General features: G+C 44.6%; 1 protein-coding gene across 1 annotated transcript in view; it reads right to left on the bottom strand.

The window, feature by feature from the left end:
• Window positions 1-16,214, bottom strand: part of AP1S3 (adaptor related protein complex 1 subunit sigma 3) — a 72,317-nt gene extending 56,103 nt beyond the window's left edge. The window contains exons 1-2 of the mRNA XM_055398070.2: window positions 15,938-16,214; window positions 15,599-15,735 (exon numbers count right to left, since the gene is read on the bottom strand). Coding sequence (XP_055254045.2) covers window positions 15,599-15,735; window positions 15,938-16,214 — 414 coding nt within the window. The remainder of the gene's footprint in view (window positions 1-15,598; window positions 15,736-15,937) is intronic.
• Between the last annotated feature and the right edge of the window lie 2,808 nt (window positions 16,215-19,022).

Below are 19,022 nucleotides of genomic sequence, written 5' to 3'. Positions count from 1 at the left end.
TTCTCAGGCTCGTGTTCACCTCATGTAACAGCTGAGAACTGACTCCAGAGAGTTAGGTAATCTGGTAAATAAAAGTCATGGTTACTTGCAAGGCTGGGTACAGGACCCAAATTCCCTTATCTTCCAGTCCAACAGACCTTTGAAGCACCATGCTCTTCTATCTTTCCAGTGATGTTTGCCTAATGCTTCTCTGAAAAGAAGATGTGGTACATATATACAATGGAATATTACTCAGCCGTTAAAAATAAGCAAATGATACCATTTGCAGCAACATGGATGGCCGTAGAGGTTGCATACTGAGTGAAGTAAGACAGAGAAGGAGGAATATTGTATGATATCCCTTATGTGTGGACTCTAACAATAAATGATACAAATGAACTTACAAAACAGAAACAGACTCACAGACTTAGAGAACAAACACGGTTGTGGGATGGAGCGGGGAGGGATAGTTAGGGAGCTTAGGATTGACAAATATATGCTGCTATATTTAAAATGGATAACTAACAAGGACCTACCGTATAGTACATGGAACTCTGATCAAAGTTATGAGGGAAGGAGAGTTTGGGGGAGAATGGATACATGAATATGTATGGCTGAGTCCCTTCTCTGTTCATCTGAAACTATCACAACATTGTTCATGGGCTATACCCCAATACAAAATAAAAAGAGAAAAGTTCAGTTCAGTTCAGTTCAGTCGCTCAGTCGTGTCCGACTCTCCGCGACCCCATGAAGCACAGCACGCCAGGCCTCCCTGTTCATCACCAACTCCCGGAGTTCACTCAAACTCATGTCCACAGAGTCGGTGATGCCATCCAGCCATCTCATTCTCTGTCGGCCCCTTCTCCTCCCGCCCCCAACATTTCCCAGCATCAGAGTCTTTTCCAGTGAGTCAACTCGTCACATGAGGTGGCCAAAGTATTGCAGTTTCAGCTTTAGCATCAGTCCTTCCAATGAACACCCAGGATCGATCTCCCTTAGAATGGACTGGTTGGATCTCCTTGCAGTCCAAGGGACTCTCAAGAGTCTTCTCCAACACCACAGTTCAAAAGCATCGATTCTTCGGCGATCAGCTTTCTTCACAGTCCAACTCTCACATCCATACATGACCACGGGAAAAACCATAGCCTTGACTAGATGGACCTTGGTTGGCAAAGTAATGTCTCTGCTTTTTAATATATTATCAAGGTTTGTCATAACTTTCTTTCCAAGGAGTAAGCGTCTTTTAATTTCATGGCTGCAATCAGCATCTGCAGTGATTTTGGAGCCCCCAAAAATAAAGTCTGACACTGTTTCCACTGTTTTTCCATCTATTTCCCATGAAGTGATGGGACCAGATGCCATGATCTTTGTTTTCTGAATGTTGAGCTTCAAGCCAACCTTTTCACTCTCCTCTTTCACTTTCATCAAGAGGTTTTTGAGTTCCTCTTCACTTTCTGCTATAAGGGTAGTGTCATCTGCATATCTGAGATTATTGATATTTCTCCCAGCAATCTTGATTCCAGCTTGTGCTTCTTCCAGCCCAGCGTTCCTCATGATGTACTCTGCATATAAGTTAAATAAGCAAGGTGACAATATACAGCCTTGACGCACTCCTTTTCCTATTTGGAACCAGTCTGTTGTTCCATGTACAGTTCTGACTGTTGCTTCCTGACCTGCATACAGGTTTCTCAAGAGGCAGGTCAGGTGGTCTGGTATTCCCATCTCTTTCAGAATTTTACACAGTTTATTGTGATCCACACAGTCAAAGGCTTTGGCATAGTCAATGAAGCAGAAATAGATGCTCTTCTGGAACTCTCTTGCTTTCTCCATGATCCAGCAGATGTTGGCAATTTGATCTCTGGTGCCTCTGCCTTTTCTAAAACCTGCTTGAACATCTGGGAGTTCACGGTTCACATATTGCTGAAGCCTGGCTTGGAGAATTTTGAGCATCACTTTACTAGCATGTGAGATGAGTGCAATCGTGCGGTAGTTTGAGCATTCTTTGGCATTCCCTTTCTTTGGGATTGGAATGAAGACTGACCTTTTCCAGCCCTGTGGCCACTGCTGAGTTTTCCAAATTTGCTGGCATATTGAGTGCAGCACTTTCACAGCATCATCTTTCAAGATTTGAAATAGCTCAACTGGAATTCCATCACCACCACTAGCTTTGTTCGTAATGATGCTTTCTAAGGCCCACCTGACTTCACATTCCAAGATGTCTGGCTCTAGGTCAGTGATCATGTTATCGTGACTATCTTGGTCGTGAAGATCTTTTTTGTACAGTTCTTCTGTGTATTCTTGCCACCTCTTCTTAATATCTTCTGCTTCTGTTAGGTCCATACCATTTCTGTCCTTTATCGAGCCCATCTTTGCATGAAATGTTCCCTTGGAATCTCTAATTTTCTTGAAGAGATCTCTTGTTTTTCCTTTTCTGTTGTTTTCCTCTATTTCTTTGCATTGATCGCTGAGGAAGGCTTTCTTATCTCTCCTTGTTATTCTTTGGAACTCTGCATTCAGATGCTTATATCTTTCCTTTTCTCCTTTGCTTTTTGCTTCTCTTCTTTTCACAGCTATTTGTAAGGCCTCCTCAGACAGCCATTTTGCTTTTTAGCATTTCTTTTCCATGGGGATGGTCTTGGTCCCTGTCTCCTGTACAATGTCACGAACCTCCGTCCAGAGTTCATCAGGCACTCTATCTATCAGATCTAGTCCCTTAAATCTATTCCTCACTTCCACTGTATAATCATAAGGGATTTGATTGAGGTCATACCTGAATGGTCTAGTGGTTTTCCCTACTTTCTTCAATTTAAGTCTGAATTTGGCAATGAGGAGTTCATGATCTGAGCCACAGTCAGCTCCTGGTCTTGATTTTGCTAACTATATACAGCTTCTCCATCTTTGGCTGCAAAGAATATAATCAATCTGATTTCGGTGTTGACCATCTAGTGATGTCCATGTGTAGAGTCTTCTCTTGTGTTGTTGGAGGAGGGTGTTTGCTATGACCAGTGCGTTCTCTTGACAAAACTCTATTAGCCTTTGCCCTGTTTCATTCGGGGCTCCAAGGCCAAATTTGCCTGTTATTCCAGGTGTTTCTATAAGCTTTCATTTTCAAAACATTCATTAAAGTGATGGAGAAAGGTAACAGCAGATGGTTTCTTAAGAGATACACAAGGAAACTAGCCCACTCAGAGACAAAATATTAATATATACACACACAAACATCCCTTGCAACACACTCGCAACTTCAGTAACATTGTTTCTTGGCTTCTAAGAAGGCAAGTCACCTCCAAAACCATGCTGTTAAGTGAGGTGAGGTTCCTCCTGACTCTGGACAAGCCTCAAGCTACTTTTGACCCATTTCCCTAAATACGTAAGGAAGCTATTAATATTTTTTAACTCTAAAATAAAAAGTTCATCCGTTTTCATTTTCTGGAAAGTCCCTACATGAGAAATGTCATTCTGATAGCACTGGATAAAGAATTTCTTAGCGGGGGTGACTAGAGGGCAGAGTTAGAGATGGGACAATCAATAAGAAACCAGTTTGTTGTGGCAGACCTTCAGCAAGCCCTCTTCCAAGACTTCAATTTCCTAATAATACCTTTCTGTGTTGTCACCTTATTAACCCTTTCCCACTCACATATGTACCAGATATGCACAGTCTTCCTGAAAAGCTAATGGCAGGGTCACCTGCTTTTCCAGCCTCAGCCCCACACCTGTCTCTCCCATGAGCCCCTCCCCTGTCCTCCTCCACAGAATTCCTGCAGCAATTATGTAATCTGAATGACACAATTCAGAGCTTAATTATATACTCCCATACTCATCTAGGTTTGCTATGCATGTGAGAAATTTCTTCCCAACACCACAAGTTCCTTGGAATCAAGAAACAGATACTGGCAGGTTTTTCTTTTCTAATAACCTCCCCAGTTAAGAACACAAGGACTAACAAAGAAAAAAACAAAAACTCTGAACAGTGATTCATGTATTCTTTTCCCATTTATCATTTCCTCTGGACAGAATAATCAACTTAGGGTCTATCAACAATACCTGTCAGTAGTTAAATTTTGTCTTATAGTCAATATGTTCCTAATTAGATTCTTTCCTGGAGTCTCTCGGAGAGGCAGACTGGCCTTTAGTTCTGTTTCAAATCATTCAAGGAGAAAAAAGACCCTAGAAACAGGGAGGAAATCGTCCAAGCAATTTTCAATATGACTTTGAAGTTGAACGAAACATTAACAACTTGGGACCCTATTCATATTTCATAGTGATGCTTATTTGATCTTTCTTAATGTGAGTATTTTTGTGGTCAGGAACAACTTTGTTCTGAAGGCTATCATTATGCTAAACTCAGCGCCCTGCATGGTAATGACCACTTAAACGTTTACTAAGGACAGTCTTTTTTCTTCCTACTGCAGCCTACTCAACACTCATTAAAAGTCTGTCTCCAGGGCCTTTCTACCTTGACAACCATGTCGACAGTTGTGAACAAAATTCAAGAGATGGCACAACCATCACATTTTTTGAAAGTTCGGATTCAATTTGAGAGACAGACCTGCCTTGTTATACAGTCAAGCCTCCCTCTTTCCCTTTAGTTTTGGCAAAGATTGTCAACACAGGCTACATTTTCTGAATTCTTAAGGTATCCAAATCTTGAGGCCAAACAGACTTATAAAGGTAGGACTCATACTCAGGGCACTTAGAATTGAGAACGTGTCTTCTTATAAAGAAACTGAGGGCAAGTACTTATTTCAGACACCTACACTGAGTTTAGAATCACATTTTTTAATATGCTATCATTGTACAATAACTCTTACCTTCAAGGGTTCCCAGATGGCGCTAGTGGTAAAGAACTCCAACGCAGGAGACAGACGCAAATCCAATCCCTGGGTCAGGAAGATCTCCTGGAGAAGGGTATGGCAACCCACTCCAGTAGCCAATATTCTTGCCTGGAGAATCCCACAAACAGAAGGGCCTGGGCAGGCTACTGTCCATAGAGGCGCAAAGAGTTGGACTCAACTGAAGCCACTGAGAATGCGCAGAAGCACAGTCCTTACCTTCTCCCACCTCCCCAATCTCTGCAATCTATATTTAAGTGTTTTCTTAGTTAGCTTTTTCCTATTTCTCTTTAAAATATCCTGGTTACCACTGATGGTTACCACTCATTCAATCTTCAGGGAAATTTAGCAAGTGGGCCCAGTTACAACAGCAAAGTGCACAGCAACCCAGATTACGAAGCCTGCACACAGGGGCCCAGGGCCGGCTGCCTCAGCACATTCTCCTCCAACCACATCACACCCGTGTCCCATACCTGCCTGCAGAATTGAATGCAGACAGCCTTCCCGAAACGCTGTATGCAGGTCACCCCCACAGGAACGTGTAGCTCAACATTTATATAAGCACAAGGAAGTTCTGACTTAAACATTTATCTATTTCAGGCCTCTAGTAGCTTCACCTGCATAAGGAAAAGTTGCTGCCCTGATATTTTTTAAGGAAGACAAGGGAAGCTGTGAGTGGACAGCAGACACTAAAACTGGGGGCTGAACTATTCCATGATCACCTGAATCTGGTTCCAGCCTTGACTAATCCTTCCTGACTCTTTCAGAGACAGGACTTCTCAATCTTGCTAGAACATTCCACCAAGGCCAACCTGAGACCATCAGACAAACATCTCTGTGCTTTAATGCTTCCATCCACTGAAGTGACTGGAAATATTATTTTATCTTATTACCAGAACTTTTCAGAGTCATTTCAGTGAGAAAGCTGGATCACACTTTTTTCCCCTCAGCTATTCCCAATTCTCTTTCAAAAGCAAGGTAAAAAGAGGGGTCCTGGAAACCTGGCCAAAAGCCCAACTTAAAGAGAAAAGAACAAGTGTTTGTGTGTGTGCACGCCTGTGTGTATATATGCATGTGTGTTCATGTGTGTATATTTTAAGGAAAGTTATTCTGCTTCTATCCCAATTCCAGATACACCCAAGCTTAAGAAGTTATAAAACACGGGGGAAAATAGAGTTTTGCTGAAGAAATAATATAAATGGAACTACTTTTGAAGTCATATTTCATATAATTTAAAAAGTATTACATTCAAATATAAAAAAACTGAAGGCTCTAACAGAACACAATAAAAAGTGAATCTTTTTAAACACCAGATGCTTAAAGTTCCCCAAAACAATCAGTGTCTCTAGCATACTCTTCTGGAAGTTTTCTGTTTATATGTAGGCATATGTGTGTCCTGATTTCACACAAATGGGGAAATAATGTATAGGATCTAAGCTGACAAGTGACAATAAACCTGACAATCAGGCAGAACTGGGAGGGGCTAGAGAAGACATGGCATCCTGTACCCAGGGCTCCATGGGCATGCAAAAGTGACGTCAGCAGCAGAGGCACTAACCTAAGGATTTAATCTACATCAGATGCGGGGGCACAGACACAGCTCTGAACTCTCCATCCAGTCGGAACGTGTACAGGAAGTGACCAAGTACAGTGAGAGGCAGCTGGATGAACGGCCCCACCACCTCAGGACAAGAAGGGACAGGGTGTAGGATGTGATGGAGCCACCAAAACCAACACTGCTAGGGTCCCTGTGCCACCTGCCTGGGAAACACCTACAACTTTCACGAAGCAAAAATGAGATGATGACTAACAAATGCTTTGAGAGTATAACTCTCTTCTGTGTGCTTGATACAAAACACATATTAAAAAAGCTTACAGAACTGCCCTCACCACCACCCCACCCAGAAAGTGGCCTCCAGGAGAGTTTCCGGGTTATTCAATACAACTTCTTTGGCCCAGATCCAGGGCTGGCTTCTGTGAACACTGGGGCCATAGGTTCACAAAGGCACCATCCTTGATTTAATGCTCTGTAGACATCATCCTGAAATTCCCAATAAATTCTGAACAAGGACTCCCACATTTTCATTATTCACTGAATGCCACAAATGATGGGCTTCCCAAGTGGCGCCACTGGTAAAGAATCTGCCTGCCAAGGCAGGAGTCATAAGATGCAGGTTCGATCCCTGGGTCAGGAAGATCCCTTGGTGGAGAGCAGGGCAACCCACTCCAGTATTCTAGCATGGAGAATCCCCAAGGACAGAGGAATCTGGTGGGCTACAGTCCAAAGGGCCACAAAGAGTCGGACAAGACTGAGTGACTTGGCACGCACACACACGCACCACATATTACATAGCTAGTCCTGCCTGGAACATTGCTTGTCATAGGGCAGGTGTTCAATATATTTGTCAACTATACATATGAATGAACTTCCCTGGTGGTCAAGTAGTTAAGACTGTGCTTCCAAGGCAGAGTACACAAGTTCAATCCCTGGTTGGGGAAGTTCTGCACGTCTTGCAGTGCAGCCCCAAAAAGGGAAAAAACTACACACATGAGTGAATTAATGGAACCTGAGGTAGGACATGAGTCTACAGATCAAAGCACAGCCTCCAGGCCAATTCTGGCTCTCCCACCTGCTTTGGTAAATAAAGCTTTATTAAAACACAACCAAAACCATTTGCCTCTGGTCCATGGCTGCTTTCACTCTGCAACAGAAGGGCTGGGTAACAGGGAGGGAGACTAGAGGGCCCAGAAAGCCTGAAATATTTGCAATCTGGCCCTTTACAGAAAAGATGTTTCGGACATTGCCTTAGAACACTGTCGCAAATTTCTCTTCCCAAATAACTGCAATAGCAGAAAAGGCAGGTAGGTGTGTGAGACCTGGAGGGTTAGCCTTAAGCAACTGAAGCTTCAATACTCTGGCCACCTGATGCAAAGAGCTGACTCATCATTGGAAAAGATCCTGATTCTGGGGAAGTCTGAGGGGAGGAGGAGATGGGGGAAGCAGAGAATGAAATCGTTAGATAACACCACCAACTCAGCAGACGTGAGTTTGAGCAAACTCTGGGAGATAGTAAAGGACAGGGTAGCCTAGCAAGCTGTAGTCCATGAGGTTGTAAGGAGTCAAACATGACTTAGTGACTGAACAACAACAAACTAGTCAGAAACAAACTATTTCTTAGGGTTTTATTTTTAAAGTTTATGTGAATTTTGTATCTTGGACTCAAATACATTGATGTTTTAACGAAAAAAAAATTATTTTAACCTGCAATGAGCTGGATGGGTTGCTTTTATCTCTAGAAGTCCCCCCTTGACAAGGGTGCTTATACAAAGGGCAGACGCACCACAGTTTGCAGACCACATGTGACCTTAGTTCCTTCTCCTTAATAGGCCTAGCATAGAAGGAAGCCTCCTGGAGCATTTCACTGACCACTGAACCTCGCCATACACCCACCATTTCTTATCAGCCCAGAAGCCCTGCTAGAGAAGATACAACAAGGACATAAAACACAGAATTCCACACGCCTGTGTTCTCGACTGAACATAACATAGGTCTATGCTCCATCACACTGAGGGACTAATGAGTGGTCATATTCTTTTTCCCCAGGCAGTTTCCAGAAACCATTTAGAGAGAGCTATTTCAGAACCTAGTTCTTCCTGTTGGGAAGTTTTCAGACTTTGGACTTTGCGGGAGATTTTTTGAAGGCCAGCTTCCTCATAAGTCAGCAGCATTTCATTTCTAATCAAAACAATTTTCAGTACCCCCTTTTCACTGTTAAAATTCTTAAGTTATCCCATGTTAGCAAGAAGTTTATTTTCTCTAGCTCCTCAGAATGCTGGCAAGACAGCTCAGTACACTTCGGAGAGGATTTTAGGGGCGTCTGCCTCTGATCTCTGTGTGCATTCTTTAACATCATAGGATTTGGGGGCTTCATACCATGGAAAGGGAATTTCTCCTGGGCAAAGAATTCCATCAGAGTAAAACTAGATACACCAGAAAGGGAGACTGTAAGAAAGGCAAAGATAGACTCCAGGAAAGAAGGAACCCCAGTGAAGCCTCAGCTCACTGGGAGAATCTCTGTATAGTAACAAGAAAATAAAATTGAAGGAATGATTTATAGAGATGTCAAGGAATGCTCATCTTTGAGGACTCAGGAGGTTTCTTTTTTTTTATTTCCATGTAGGATCTTAGTTACCCAACCAGATAATGAACCTATTTCCCCAGCACTGGGAGCACAGGGTCATAAACACTGGACGGCCAGGGAAGTTTCACAGGAGGTTTCTTTACTTGTGTTAGGGGTTATTTTATCCATTATGTCTTTATCTGTAATAAAATAATTCATGGAACCTAAAAGGATAGATGTTAAAAACAGCTGTATATTTGCGGCAAATATACAATCAGCTGACTATTTCCTTCCCGCTGTTGTTAATAAAATACCACATAAAAATTGTAAGCTATTAACAGTATTTGTCACAAAACCAGTCATGGGAATTCAGAAGTACCAATCCCAGTGAGGGGTAAATACAAGTCTCATTGGTGTTGCTGGGAGACACATGAGAAGGGCCTATTGTAGATGAACGCTTTTGGGAGAACAGAACATCACAGAGTGTCTATTCCCAAGCCCTCTACCCACAGTAAGTACTGGCCAGCAGTGAGATCACACCTCAGAGGAGCGTGGTCACTACTGTTAAGAGGCTTCCTCACCCTCAAACTGGAATATTCTTTAGACATAAAAAGCTTTTTTTTTTTTGGTATGGACCTAGCAGAAGCAGACGGAGAAGGCAATGGCAAGCCACTCCAGTACTATTGCCTAGAAAATCCCATGGATGGAGGAGCCTGGTAGGCTGCAGTCCGTGGGGTCGCTAAGGGTCGGACATGACTGAGCGACTTCACTTTCACTTTTCACTTTCACACATTGGAGAAGGAAATGGCAACCCACTCCAGTGTTCTTGCCTGGAGAATCCCAGGGACGGGGGAGCCTGGTGGGCTTCCGTCTATGGGGTCACACAGAGTCAGACACGACTGAATTGACTCAGCAGCAGCAGAAGCAGAAGATATTAAGAAGAGCTGGCAAGAATACCCTGAAGAACTACACAAAAAAGATCTTCATACCCAGATAACCACAATGGTGTGATCACTCACCTAGAGCCAGACATCCTAGAATGCGAAGTCAAGTGGGCCTTAGGAAGCATTACTACAAACAAAGCTACTGGAGGTGATGGGATTCCAGTTAAGCTATGACAAATCCTAAAAGATGATGCTGTGAAAGTGTTGCACTCAATATGCCAGCAAATTTGGAAAACTCAGCAGTGGCCACAGGACTGGAAACGTCAGTTTTCACTCCAATCCCAAAGAAAGGCAACACCAAAGAATGCTCAAACTACTGCACAATTGCACTCATTTCACATGCTGGCAAAGTAATGATCAAAATTCTCCAAGCCAGGCTTCAAAAGTACATGAACCTTGAACTTCCAGATGTTCAAGAAAAAGCAGAGGAACCAGAGATCAAATTGCCAAAATCCACTGGATCATAGAAAAAGCAAGAGAATATCAGAAAAATATCTACTTCTGCTTTATTGACTACACCAAAACCTTTGAATGTGGGGATCACAACAAATTGTGGATAATTCTTCAAGAGATGGGAATACCAGACCACCTGACCTGCCTCCTGAGAAATCCGTATGCAGGTCAAGAAGCAACAGTTAGAATCGGACATGGAACAACAGATTGGTTCCAAATTGGGAAAGGAGTACATCAAGGCTGTATACTGTCACCCTACTTATTTAACTTATATGCAGAGTACATCTTGAGAAATGCCGGGCTGGAGAAAGCACAAGTTAGAATCAAGATTGCCGGGAGAAATGTCAATAACTTCAGATATGCAGATGACATCACGGCAGAAATCGAAGAAAAACTAAAGAGCCTCTTGATGCAAGTGAAAGAGGAGAGTGAAAAAGTTGGTTTATAACTCAACATTCAAAAAACAAAGATCATGGCATCTGGTCCCATCACTTCAGGGCAAACAGATGGGGAAACAATGGAAACAGTGAGAGACTTTATTTTCTTGGGCTCCAAAATCACTGCAGATAGTGACTGCAGCCATGAAATTAGAAGATGCTTGCTCCTTGAATTAAAAGCTATGACAAACCTAGCGAGTGTATTAAAATGCAGAGACATTACTTTGCTGACAAAGGTCCGTCTAGTTAAAGCTATGGTTTTTCCAGTAGTCATGTATGGATGTGAGAGTTGGACCATAAAGAAAGCTGAGCACTGAAGAACTGATGCTTCTGAACTGTGGTGTTGGAGAAGACTCTTGAGAGTCCCTTGGACTGCAAGGAGATCCAACCAGTCAACCCTAAAGGAAATCAGTCCTGAATATTCACTGGAAGGACTGATGCTGAAACTGAAACTCCAATACTTTGGCCACCTGATGCAAAGAACTGACTCCTTGGCAACGACCCTGATGCTGGGAAAGACTGAAGGCAGGAGGAGAAGGAGATGACAGAGGATGAGATGGTTGGATGGCATCGCCAACATGATAGACATGAGTTTGAGCAAGTTCTGGGAGTTGGTGATGGACAGGGAAGCCTGGTGTGCTGCAGTCCACAGGGTCGCAAAGAGTAGGATATGACTGAGCAACTGAACTGAACTGATAGTTGCTTTACAGTGTTGTAAAGCTATGGCTTCCCTCATTGTTCAATTGGTAAGGAATCCGCCTGCAATGCAGGAAACCCCGGTTCAATTCCTGGGTTGGGAAGATCTCCTGGAGAAGGGATAGGCTACCCATTCCAGTATTCTTGGGCTTCCCTTGTGGCTCAGCTGGTAAAGAATCTGCCTGCAATGCAGGAGACCTGGGTTCGATCCCTGGGTTGCGAAGATCTCCTGGAGAAGGGAAAGGCTACCCACTCCAGTATTCTGGCCTGGAGAATTCCATGGAATGTATACGCCATGGGTGCAAAAAGTCAGACACAACTAAGCAACTTTCACGTTCACTTTCCAATGTTGTGTTAGTTTCTGCTGTATGACAGTCAATCAGCTTTATGCATACATATATCCCCCTCCCTCTTGCTCCCCCGCCCCCATCCCACCCTCTAGATCATTGCTCAGCACCTTGCTGAGCATCCTGAGCTACACAGCGGATTCCCACCAGCTATCTGTTTTACACATGGTTGTGCATGTATGTCAATCCCACTCTCTCAATTCATCTCCCCCCCCACCCTCTGTGTTCATACATTTATTTTCTATATCTGTCTGTGTATCTGTCTATTCCTGCCCTGCAAATAGGTTCATCTGTACCATTTTTCTGGATTCCACATATATGTGTTAATATATGATATTTGTTTTTCTCCTTCTGACTTAACTTCACTCTATATGGCAGACTCCAAAATGACATAATTTCATTCCTTTTAGTGGCTGAGTAATATTCCATTGTATATATGTACCATCAACCAAAACAACAATACATGCTAATTACAATTTATTTAAACCTGAGACAATAAAAATGATACATCGGATGGGGAGGGGGACTCACAGCAGGGTCTCCAGGTTCAGAGTTAGATATCTCCACCCTTATTCTTGGCAACTCCTTCTCACTGTTCCCATTTCTCTGTAATACAACGAGATTATGATGTACATGGAAGCTTGGAATTACCCTATTTAGCAAAAGGAAGGACTTATGCTGATTCAAACATGAATTCTGATAAAGGAATAATTTTACAGTTCAGTTTGGGAAGGTCTCTCTCTCAAATCAAATGCAAAATCACATCAAAAAATCCTTGACTTTTTTTTTAACATAAGTCCATTTTACTTTAGATAAATAACATATATTATGAGAACTGGACTTGCAACACAAGAAGGTGATCACTGATGTTTCAAAAAGGGTCACCATTCGATATTCTTTCAATGGGTAATTTCCCAATTTTGTTCACAATGTGATCTTAAAAGTCACCTCAACTTTTCAGAAGCATGATGACTACATAAAGTCCACATGCATTTTTATTAAGGGTGTTCCCAAAGCCTTTCAAACTTCACCCTGTAAATCCTTACTGATATCTGCTTGGTGATGGTGGTGGTCTAAGTCGTGTCCAGCTCTTTGTGACCCCATAGACTGTAGCCCACCAGGCTCCTCTGTCCAAGGGAAAATAAATACATAAAGGAGCAAAGTTTTAAAATCCTCCTTCTTCCATCAACACTGGCAACCATGCAATAGTAAATTCTCCCCAGCTAAGTGTTGAAGTGCACTGGGCTCATAGCCAGTGGGGATCTCTGAAAACACAATAACCCTACCTTTATTTCCCAAGGTAGAGATTTCTAAAACAAAGGCAGGGTGCAAAAGTACCAAGTGGATGCAAACAGAACTACCCAGCTATAAGCACTGCCCCTAGATGCAAAGTGTATGAAATTTCTGCCCTTGAAATCAAGATCACTGGCCCAGTGGAACCAAGGACCATTTTCTGTGTGTAGGTACCGGCGGGATGCTGTGGGTATCTTCCAGTTTCCTAGCAGCAAGAGTCAGGAACGAAGCAGAAGAAAAACAGGGAGTCACAAAGCAATCCTCACTAAAAAGCCTAGAGAGATGCTGGGCAATGGGGAGGGCCACTTACGCTTCTCTGCCACGTGACAGTAATAAAAAATAGGAAGTGACAGTCACTGAGCACTAACAATGGGCAAGGCTGGTCTACCAGCTCTCACATGCATTCACGCACAGGACCTGCCTGGGACTCTTTTCACTCTTAAAAACTCAGCCCCAAATAATAAAAATAAGGTATGAATTAAATAAAACAACAAAACAAAACATGTATATATATTCTTAAAAATTCAGCCCCAAAGACTTTTTGTTTATGTAAGCTGTATTGATGTTTACTGTATTGTGAATTTAAGTACAGAAAAAAATTAGATACTTATTAATTCACTTAAAAACTATAATCCACCTGTTACACATTAACAGAAACTCTTTAATGAACAATAACAATATTTTCCAAAGGAAAAAAAATGAGAAGAATGGCATTGTTTTACATTTTGGCAAATTTCCTTAAAGTCTGGCTCAATAGAAGACAGCTGGACTGCTGCACTCTCTCAGGTCAGGTTAACCTTGAGAAAACACCATGTATACTCATGTAGGAATGAACGTGTAAAGGGTAAATAATACCTTTGTGCTATTATGAAGAGAGTTTGACCTTCTGGACTTACTTCTATAAAACCTTGGGAACTCCTAAGTGTACTCAGACCAAACTTTGAGAACCACTGCCTTATGAGTTAGGATCAATTATTATCCCTACTTTGTAAATGAGCAAACTGGCATAGAGAGGTCAAGGCATGATCCAAGGACGTGTTGCTGGGACAGGCAAGAGCAAGTAAATTTCAAAGAGCATAATACTTTCATTTGGTTGCTTGTTGCAAGAACTAACTGAGATCATGAAGGTAAAGAGTTGAGCATGCTGCTTGGTTATCACAAGCACTCAAAAACATCAATATCTCCCACTGGGCAAGGTCTGATGAAAAACTAGGGAATCTGCACATTTTTGATCAATTCACCATTGACACCAGCAAGAAAAAATAAAACTCCACTGCAAGTGTTGTCCAGAACCTGTACCAGCTTTCTGGGTGGAAGATTTTTGCAACTCACAAACTCCAGGGCCTCATTCCATTCTTCATGAGGCAAAGATGCAGTGCGCCGCACATATGTCACTGTGTTCCTTGGGAAACCTGAGCAAGCCAGGAGAGTTGCTCCATTATTTACAGGTTCCTTTTTGCACCATGTTGTATTTACAAGGAACCCTCAACAAACAACAATGACGCCTCCAGTCTATGCAGCCAAACCTTGGAACCACCATCTGTGATTTTCTGAACCGGGAGCTCAGCACTCCGCTGCCCTCCTTGTCCATCAGCTTTTGTAACCCTCGGGGCCTTCCTGCTCCGCCTGCAACGGGTACTCAAGTCCAGAGTGCGGGTCACTTTTGTTCCTCCTTTGATTTGGGAAGTGAGCTCACCTGGGGAAGTGGAACTCAGTGCAGTTCAGGCCACTGCATGCTCAAAAAAAAAAAACCTCCCTGAACAGAAGGGAAGAACAAGAGGCGCTTGAAGCTATTGCTTCCATCAACTGCAACCAGGATCTCTCACCTGGATCACTGCAGACTGCCCCCCCTCCACTCGGTTGGAATAAAATGCAAACTCCTTAACTGGGCTTATGAGGATGTCTTATCTGGCACCTGCCTACCTACCTGTCCCACTAGAAGCAAGGGTTCCTCCTCTCTGGCCTTTGCTCTCTCTGCTCCCACTACCTGCAATGCCCCCCGTAGGACCTCCAACAGCTCAAACGTCACCTCCTCAAGGAGGCCTTCGCTTCCTGCCCCTCTTTTATAACTGCCTCTCCATCCCTGCATCCGGTTGTACTTGAGACTTCAGAGCACTTACTCTCGGAAGTTATCTCGATTTCTCTGGTCTATTACTCATCTCCCTCCTTCCACAACCTCCTCCTGGAAGATAAGCCTCCAACAGCCAGGGCTCCACCGGGTCCCCACGACGTCTCCGCCGCCTGGCACCGCGCCTGGCACAGACTAAGCGCTCAGCAAAAACGGACGAATGAATGAAGCAGCGGCGCCCCGCGGCCGCGAGGGACCCGAGCTGGCGTCCCGGGCCGGGGTCGGGATGGCGGGGTGGGGGACCGCGGGGCGCGACCTGGCTGCTCCCCTGCCGGCCGCGCGCCCGGCCCGGCGCGGCAGGTGCTCGGAGAGGGCGCCCGCACACACCCGCCGGGGGCCGCGCCGCCGCCCCGCTCTCCCGCACTCACCATGGTGGCCGGGCCGCCGCCGTCCCCGGCCGGCGAGGGACGAGCGCGGGGGACACGAGGGCGAGACGCGAGCGGGCAGCCGGCGCGGCTGACAGGTGAGGCGCCCGCATCAGACCATGGCTGCTTCCCACAATGCCCTCGAAGCGAAAGTTTGCAGACTCCGCCCCCCGCCGCCCCTCCCTCCCTCCCGCTCCTCCCGCTCCCTCCCTACCGCACTCCCTCCCCTCCCCTCCCCCGCACCTGCCTCCTTCCCCTCCTCCTCTTCCTCCTCCCGCTCTTCCCCTTTCCTCATCCCTCCTCACCCTCCTTTCTCCTCCCCTCTCCTCCCCGCTTCCCGACTCCCTTCTTTCTCCTCCCTCCTCCCGCCCCGCCCTGCCTCAGCTGGCCCCGCCCCCTCCTGTGGCCACGCCCACCTCCGCTGGCTCCGCCCCGCCCCGCGCCGCGCGGGCGTCCCTAGGTGAGAATACACCTGCGCGCAGACCTCGGCATCCGGCCTCATCTGCGGTGTGCGGAGCGCCAAGAGCTTCGCGGGTTCCGCACTGAGGAGCCCTGCGCGGGGAGCGGGAAAGGAACTACTTACCTGATTCACCCGCGCCGTGAATGTGATTTCATTCATTCGGCAAACGTTGATCAGACCTAGCTAAGAGATTTCCCCAGACACTTGCGGCGGGAAGTGTCACTGGTTGTCTTCTCCTGAACCTCGTAAGGGAGGGAGCATTTGGTAAAACAGGAACCAGAAGCGATCTCTTGCCGCTGAGTTTTTTTCATATATATGTGTGTGTGTGAGTATACAATCCAAGAATATAGGTCATTTTAAACAGACTCGATTTTAAGAACTCTCTCCTAAGACTGGCGTGGACTTCCTAATCTTTCTTCTTCTCCCCTTGGCTTTTCTTAAGCCTGGAGTTTCCACATGGGGCGTTAGAAGTCTTCAAACCCTAAGTTGTACGTAGTGTTTTTGAGTGCATTTTTATGTTCTTTTGGTTGAGTCGGTTGGTTTTACCAAATATCTAAAGAGATCTGTGACCCTGAAATGGTTAAGAACCTTTGCCTGAGTGGTTTCTGGAAATCAAAACTGGTGAAAATCCTCAGATCTGCCTTGTACGGTGTGATCCAGCCCAGGTGACCTGGAGATATAAGCTCCATATCCCCCATGCGCTTGCTCCTTGGAAGAAAAGCTATGACAAACCTAGACATCGTTTTAAAAAGCAGAGACATTGCTTTGCCGACAAAGGTCCCATAGTCAAACCTATGATTTTTCCAGCAGTTATATAGGGATATGAAAGTTGGACCTTAAAGAAGGCTGAGCACTGAAGAATTGATGCTTTCAAACTGCGGTGCTGGAGAAGACTCTTGAGAATCTCTTGGACAGCAAGGAGATCAAACAGTCTACCCTAAAGGAAATCAACTCTGAATATTCATGAAGAACTCATGCTGAAGCTGAAGCTCCAATACTTTAGCCATATGATGTGAAGAGCCAAATCATTGGAAAAGACCCTGATGCTGGGAAATATTCAGGGCAGGAAGAGAAGGGGCAACAGAGGATGAGATGGTTGGATGGCATCACTGTCTCAGTGGACATGAGTTTGAGCAAACTCCAGGAGATAGTGAAGGACAGGGAAGCTGTGTGTGCTGCAGTCTGTGGGGTTGCAAAGAGTCAGATGTGACTTAGCAACTGAGAAACAGCAAGCCACCTCCATGCATTGTTGAAGCCACATTAATCAGAGCCCTGCACAAGGAGCCTGGGGGATCCAGCTGGGAACCACCAAGATACTTTCTTCAGAAGCTTATAATCTCTTTTGGCTCAACAAATAATAAACAAGTAAATAAATCATTACAAAGTGATGAGTACTAAGTAGGTGAGAATATTACCCAGAAGATGAGTACAGGTTGCTGGCACAGGAACAGGGGCAGCCACAGTTATTTAGCTGGGGCACCTGGGAAGGCTTCCCAGGGAGGGGACATGAGATGTGGAGGTGAAATGTCAGTGCACAGAAGAAAAAAAGGGAAAAAAAGGATTGTCCTCAAAGATCTCAAAGAAAACCTCTGTGGCTGGAGTTAAGTGAGAGGAGGTCAAAAGGTGAGCAAGAGGCAATGGGTCTTTCCTACCTTAAGGCAACTCATGTACTAAAACCCCCAAAACAACTGCAGTTTCAAACCTGGAAATTCTCAACAAGCTCACTGCCTCCTTGTCCTGATGACTTCCACCCCTGGTGTGGTGGCATCTGCCCAGAGTACTCTAGAAGAGGATTATTTAAGAAATAATTAAACCCCAGGCTATGAGATGAGTTTGCCTCCTGACAGAGGATCTGCAATTTACTGTAAATTTAGAAGAGCTGTTTTCTAAGCAAATTCTACCCCAAAGGTTCATTTTCTTCCTATCTGGGGCATTTTGGGCTTCAGTCTAAACTTTGTGCCTCCTGCTTGCTATCTGACTTCAGGGCTCACCCCTGTCCGATTCATCTTGCCCATTCTGCGAAGCTTCTGCTTTAAGGATGTTGTTGCCATTGGAAAGAGATGGGCATGCTAAAGGTGAGGCTTAAAGCTAAAGAAATCTTGATGCTCTTGTCATGACAGTTAAGTAAAATATAAAAGCAGAAGAAAATTCCCTTACTATGTGGCCCAGACTAAGAAAAGTTTGGTTTGAGAATAAGAGCATCCTTTGTCTTCCTACATGACCTTGCTGAGAGGGGCAGAGGATGCTCTCCTGGGCTTTTGCTCACTAATGTTCTTCCCTCCAGATTCCCACATCACACCCTAAATCACTCTCGGGGCTGGACACTTTACATAAGTGGTCTTATCTGGCCCTCAAACAGCCTCCAAAAGAAGGAGTTCTTTGCCCACTGTACAGATGAGAACCTGACTCTTAGAGACAGTGAGACCAAAGCAAGCACAGACAACTAATCAGAGGCAGAACTGAGCCTGGAATCAAGGCACTGAGGTTCAAGTTGATTCCCACTGAAGCCTCACACCTGGTAGAGCCACACAGGACACACAGTGGGGAATAAACAATGTTTATTCAGAACACCCATTGGTCTTAGTGGAATAGCATGCATTTTTGAGTCTTGACTTCCCTAGCCCATCTTTGCTCCCTTTTGACCTTCAGGTCCACTATTAAGAAGGCAAACCCCAGGGGGTACCCAGAGGCCCTGTAAATCAAGATGCTCTACTGGGGAGATGGTCCTGAAAGTGCCTTTGATTCTAAATATGCTGTCATAAGCAGACGCCAGGAAGCATGGTACGCGACAAATGATTCAGATCAGGTCGTCTGTGAGCTGATTCGTATAATTCTGTGCACAAAGCCCTGGTATTAAGTCAACTCGATTTGTGAGTTTCACTTCTCAGATGACTCTGTAACTCACATTAACAGAAAGAACAGAGAATCCAAAAGCCACCATGAGGTCCACAGAAGAGGAAGGGGGTG

The sequence above is a fragment of the Moschus berezovskii genome, chromosome 2 (genome assembly GCF_049115385.1).
Source record: "Moschus berezovskii isolate FMDL1 chromosome 2, NW_MosBer_1.0, whole genome shotgun sequence".
Taxonomy (NCBI): Eukaryota; Metazoa; Chordata; class Mammalia; order Artiodactyla; family Moschidae; genus Moschus; species Moschus berezovskii.
The sequence above is the reverse complement of the archived record's forward strand: the minus strand, read 5'-3'. Positions and strand labels throughout refer to the sequence as shown.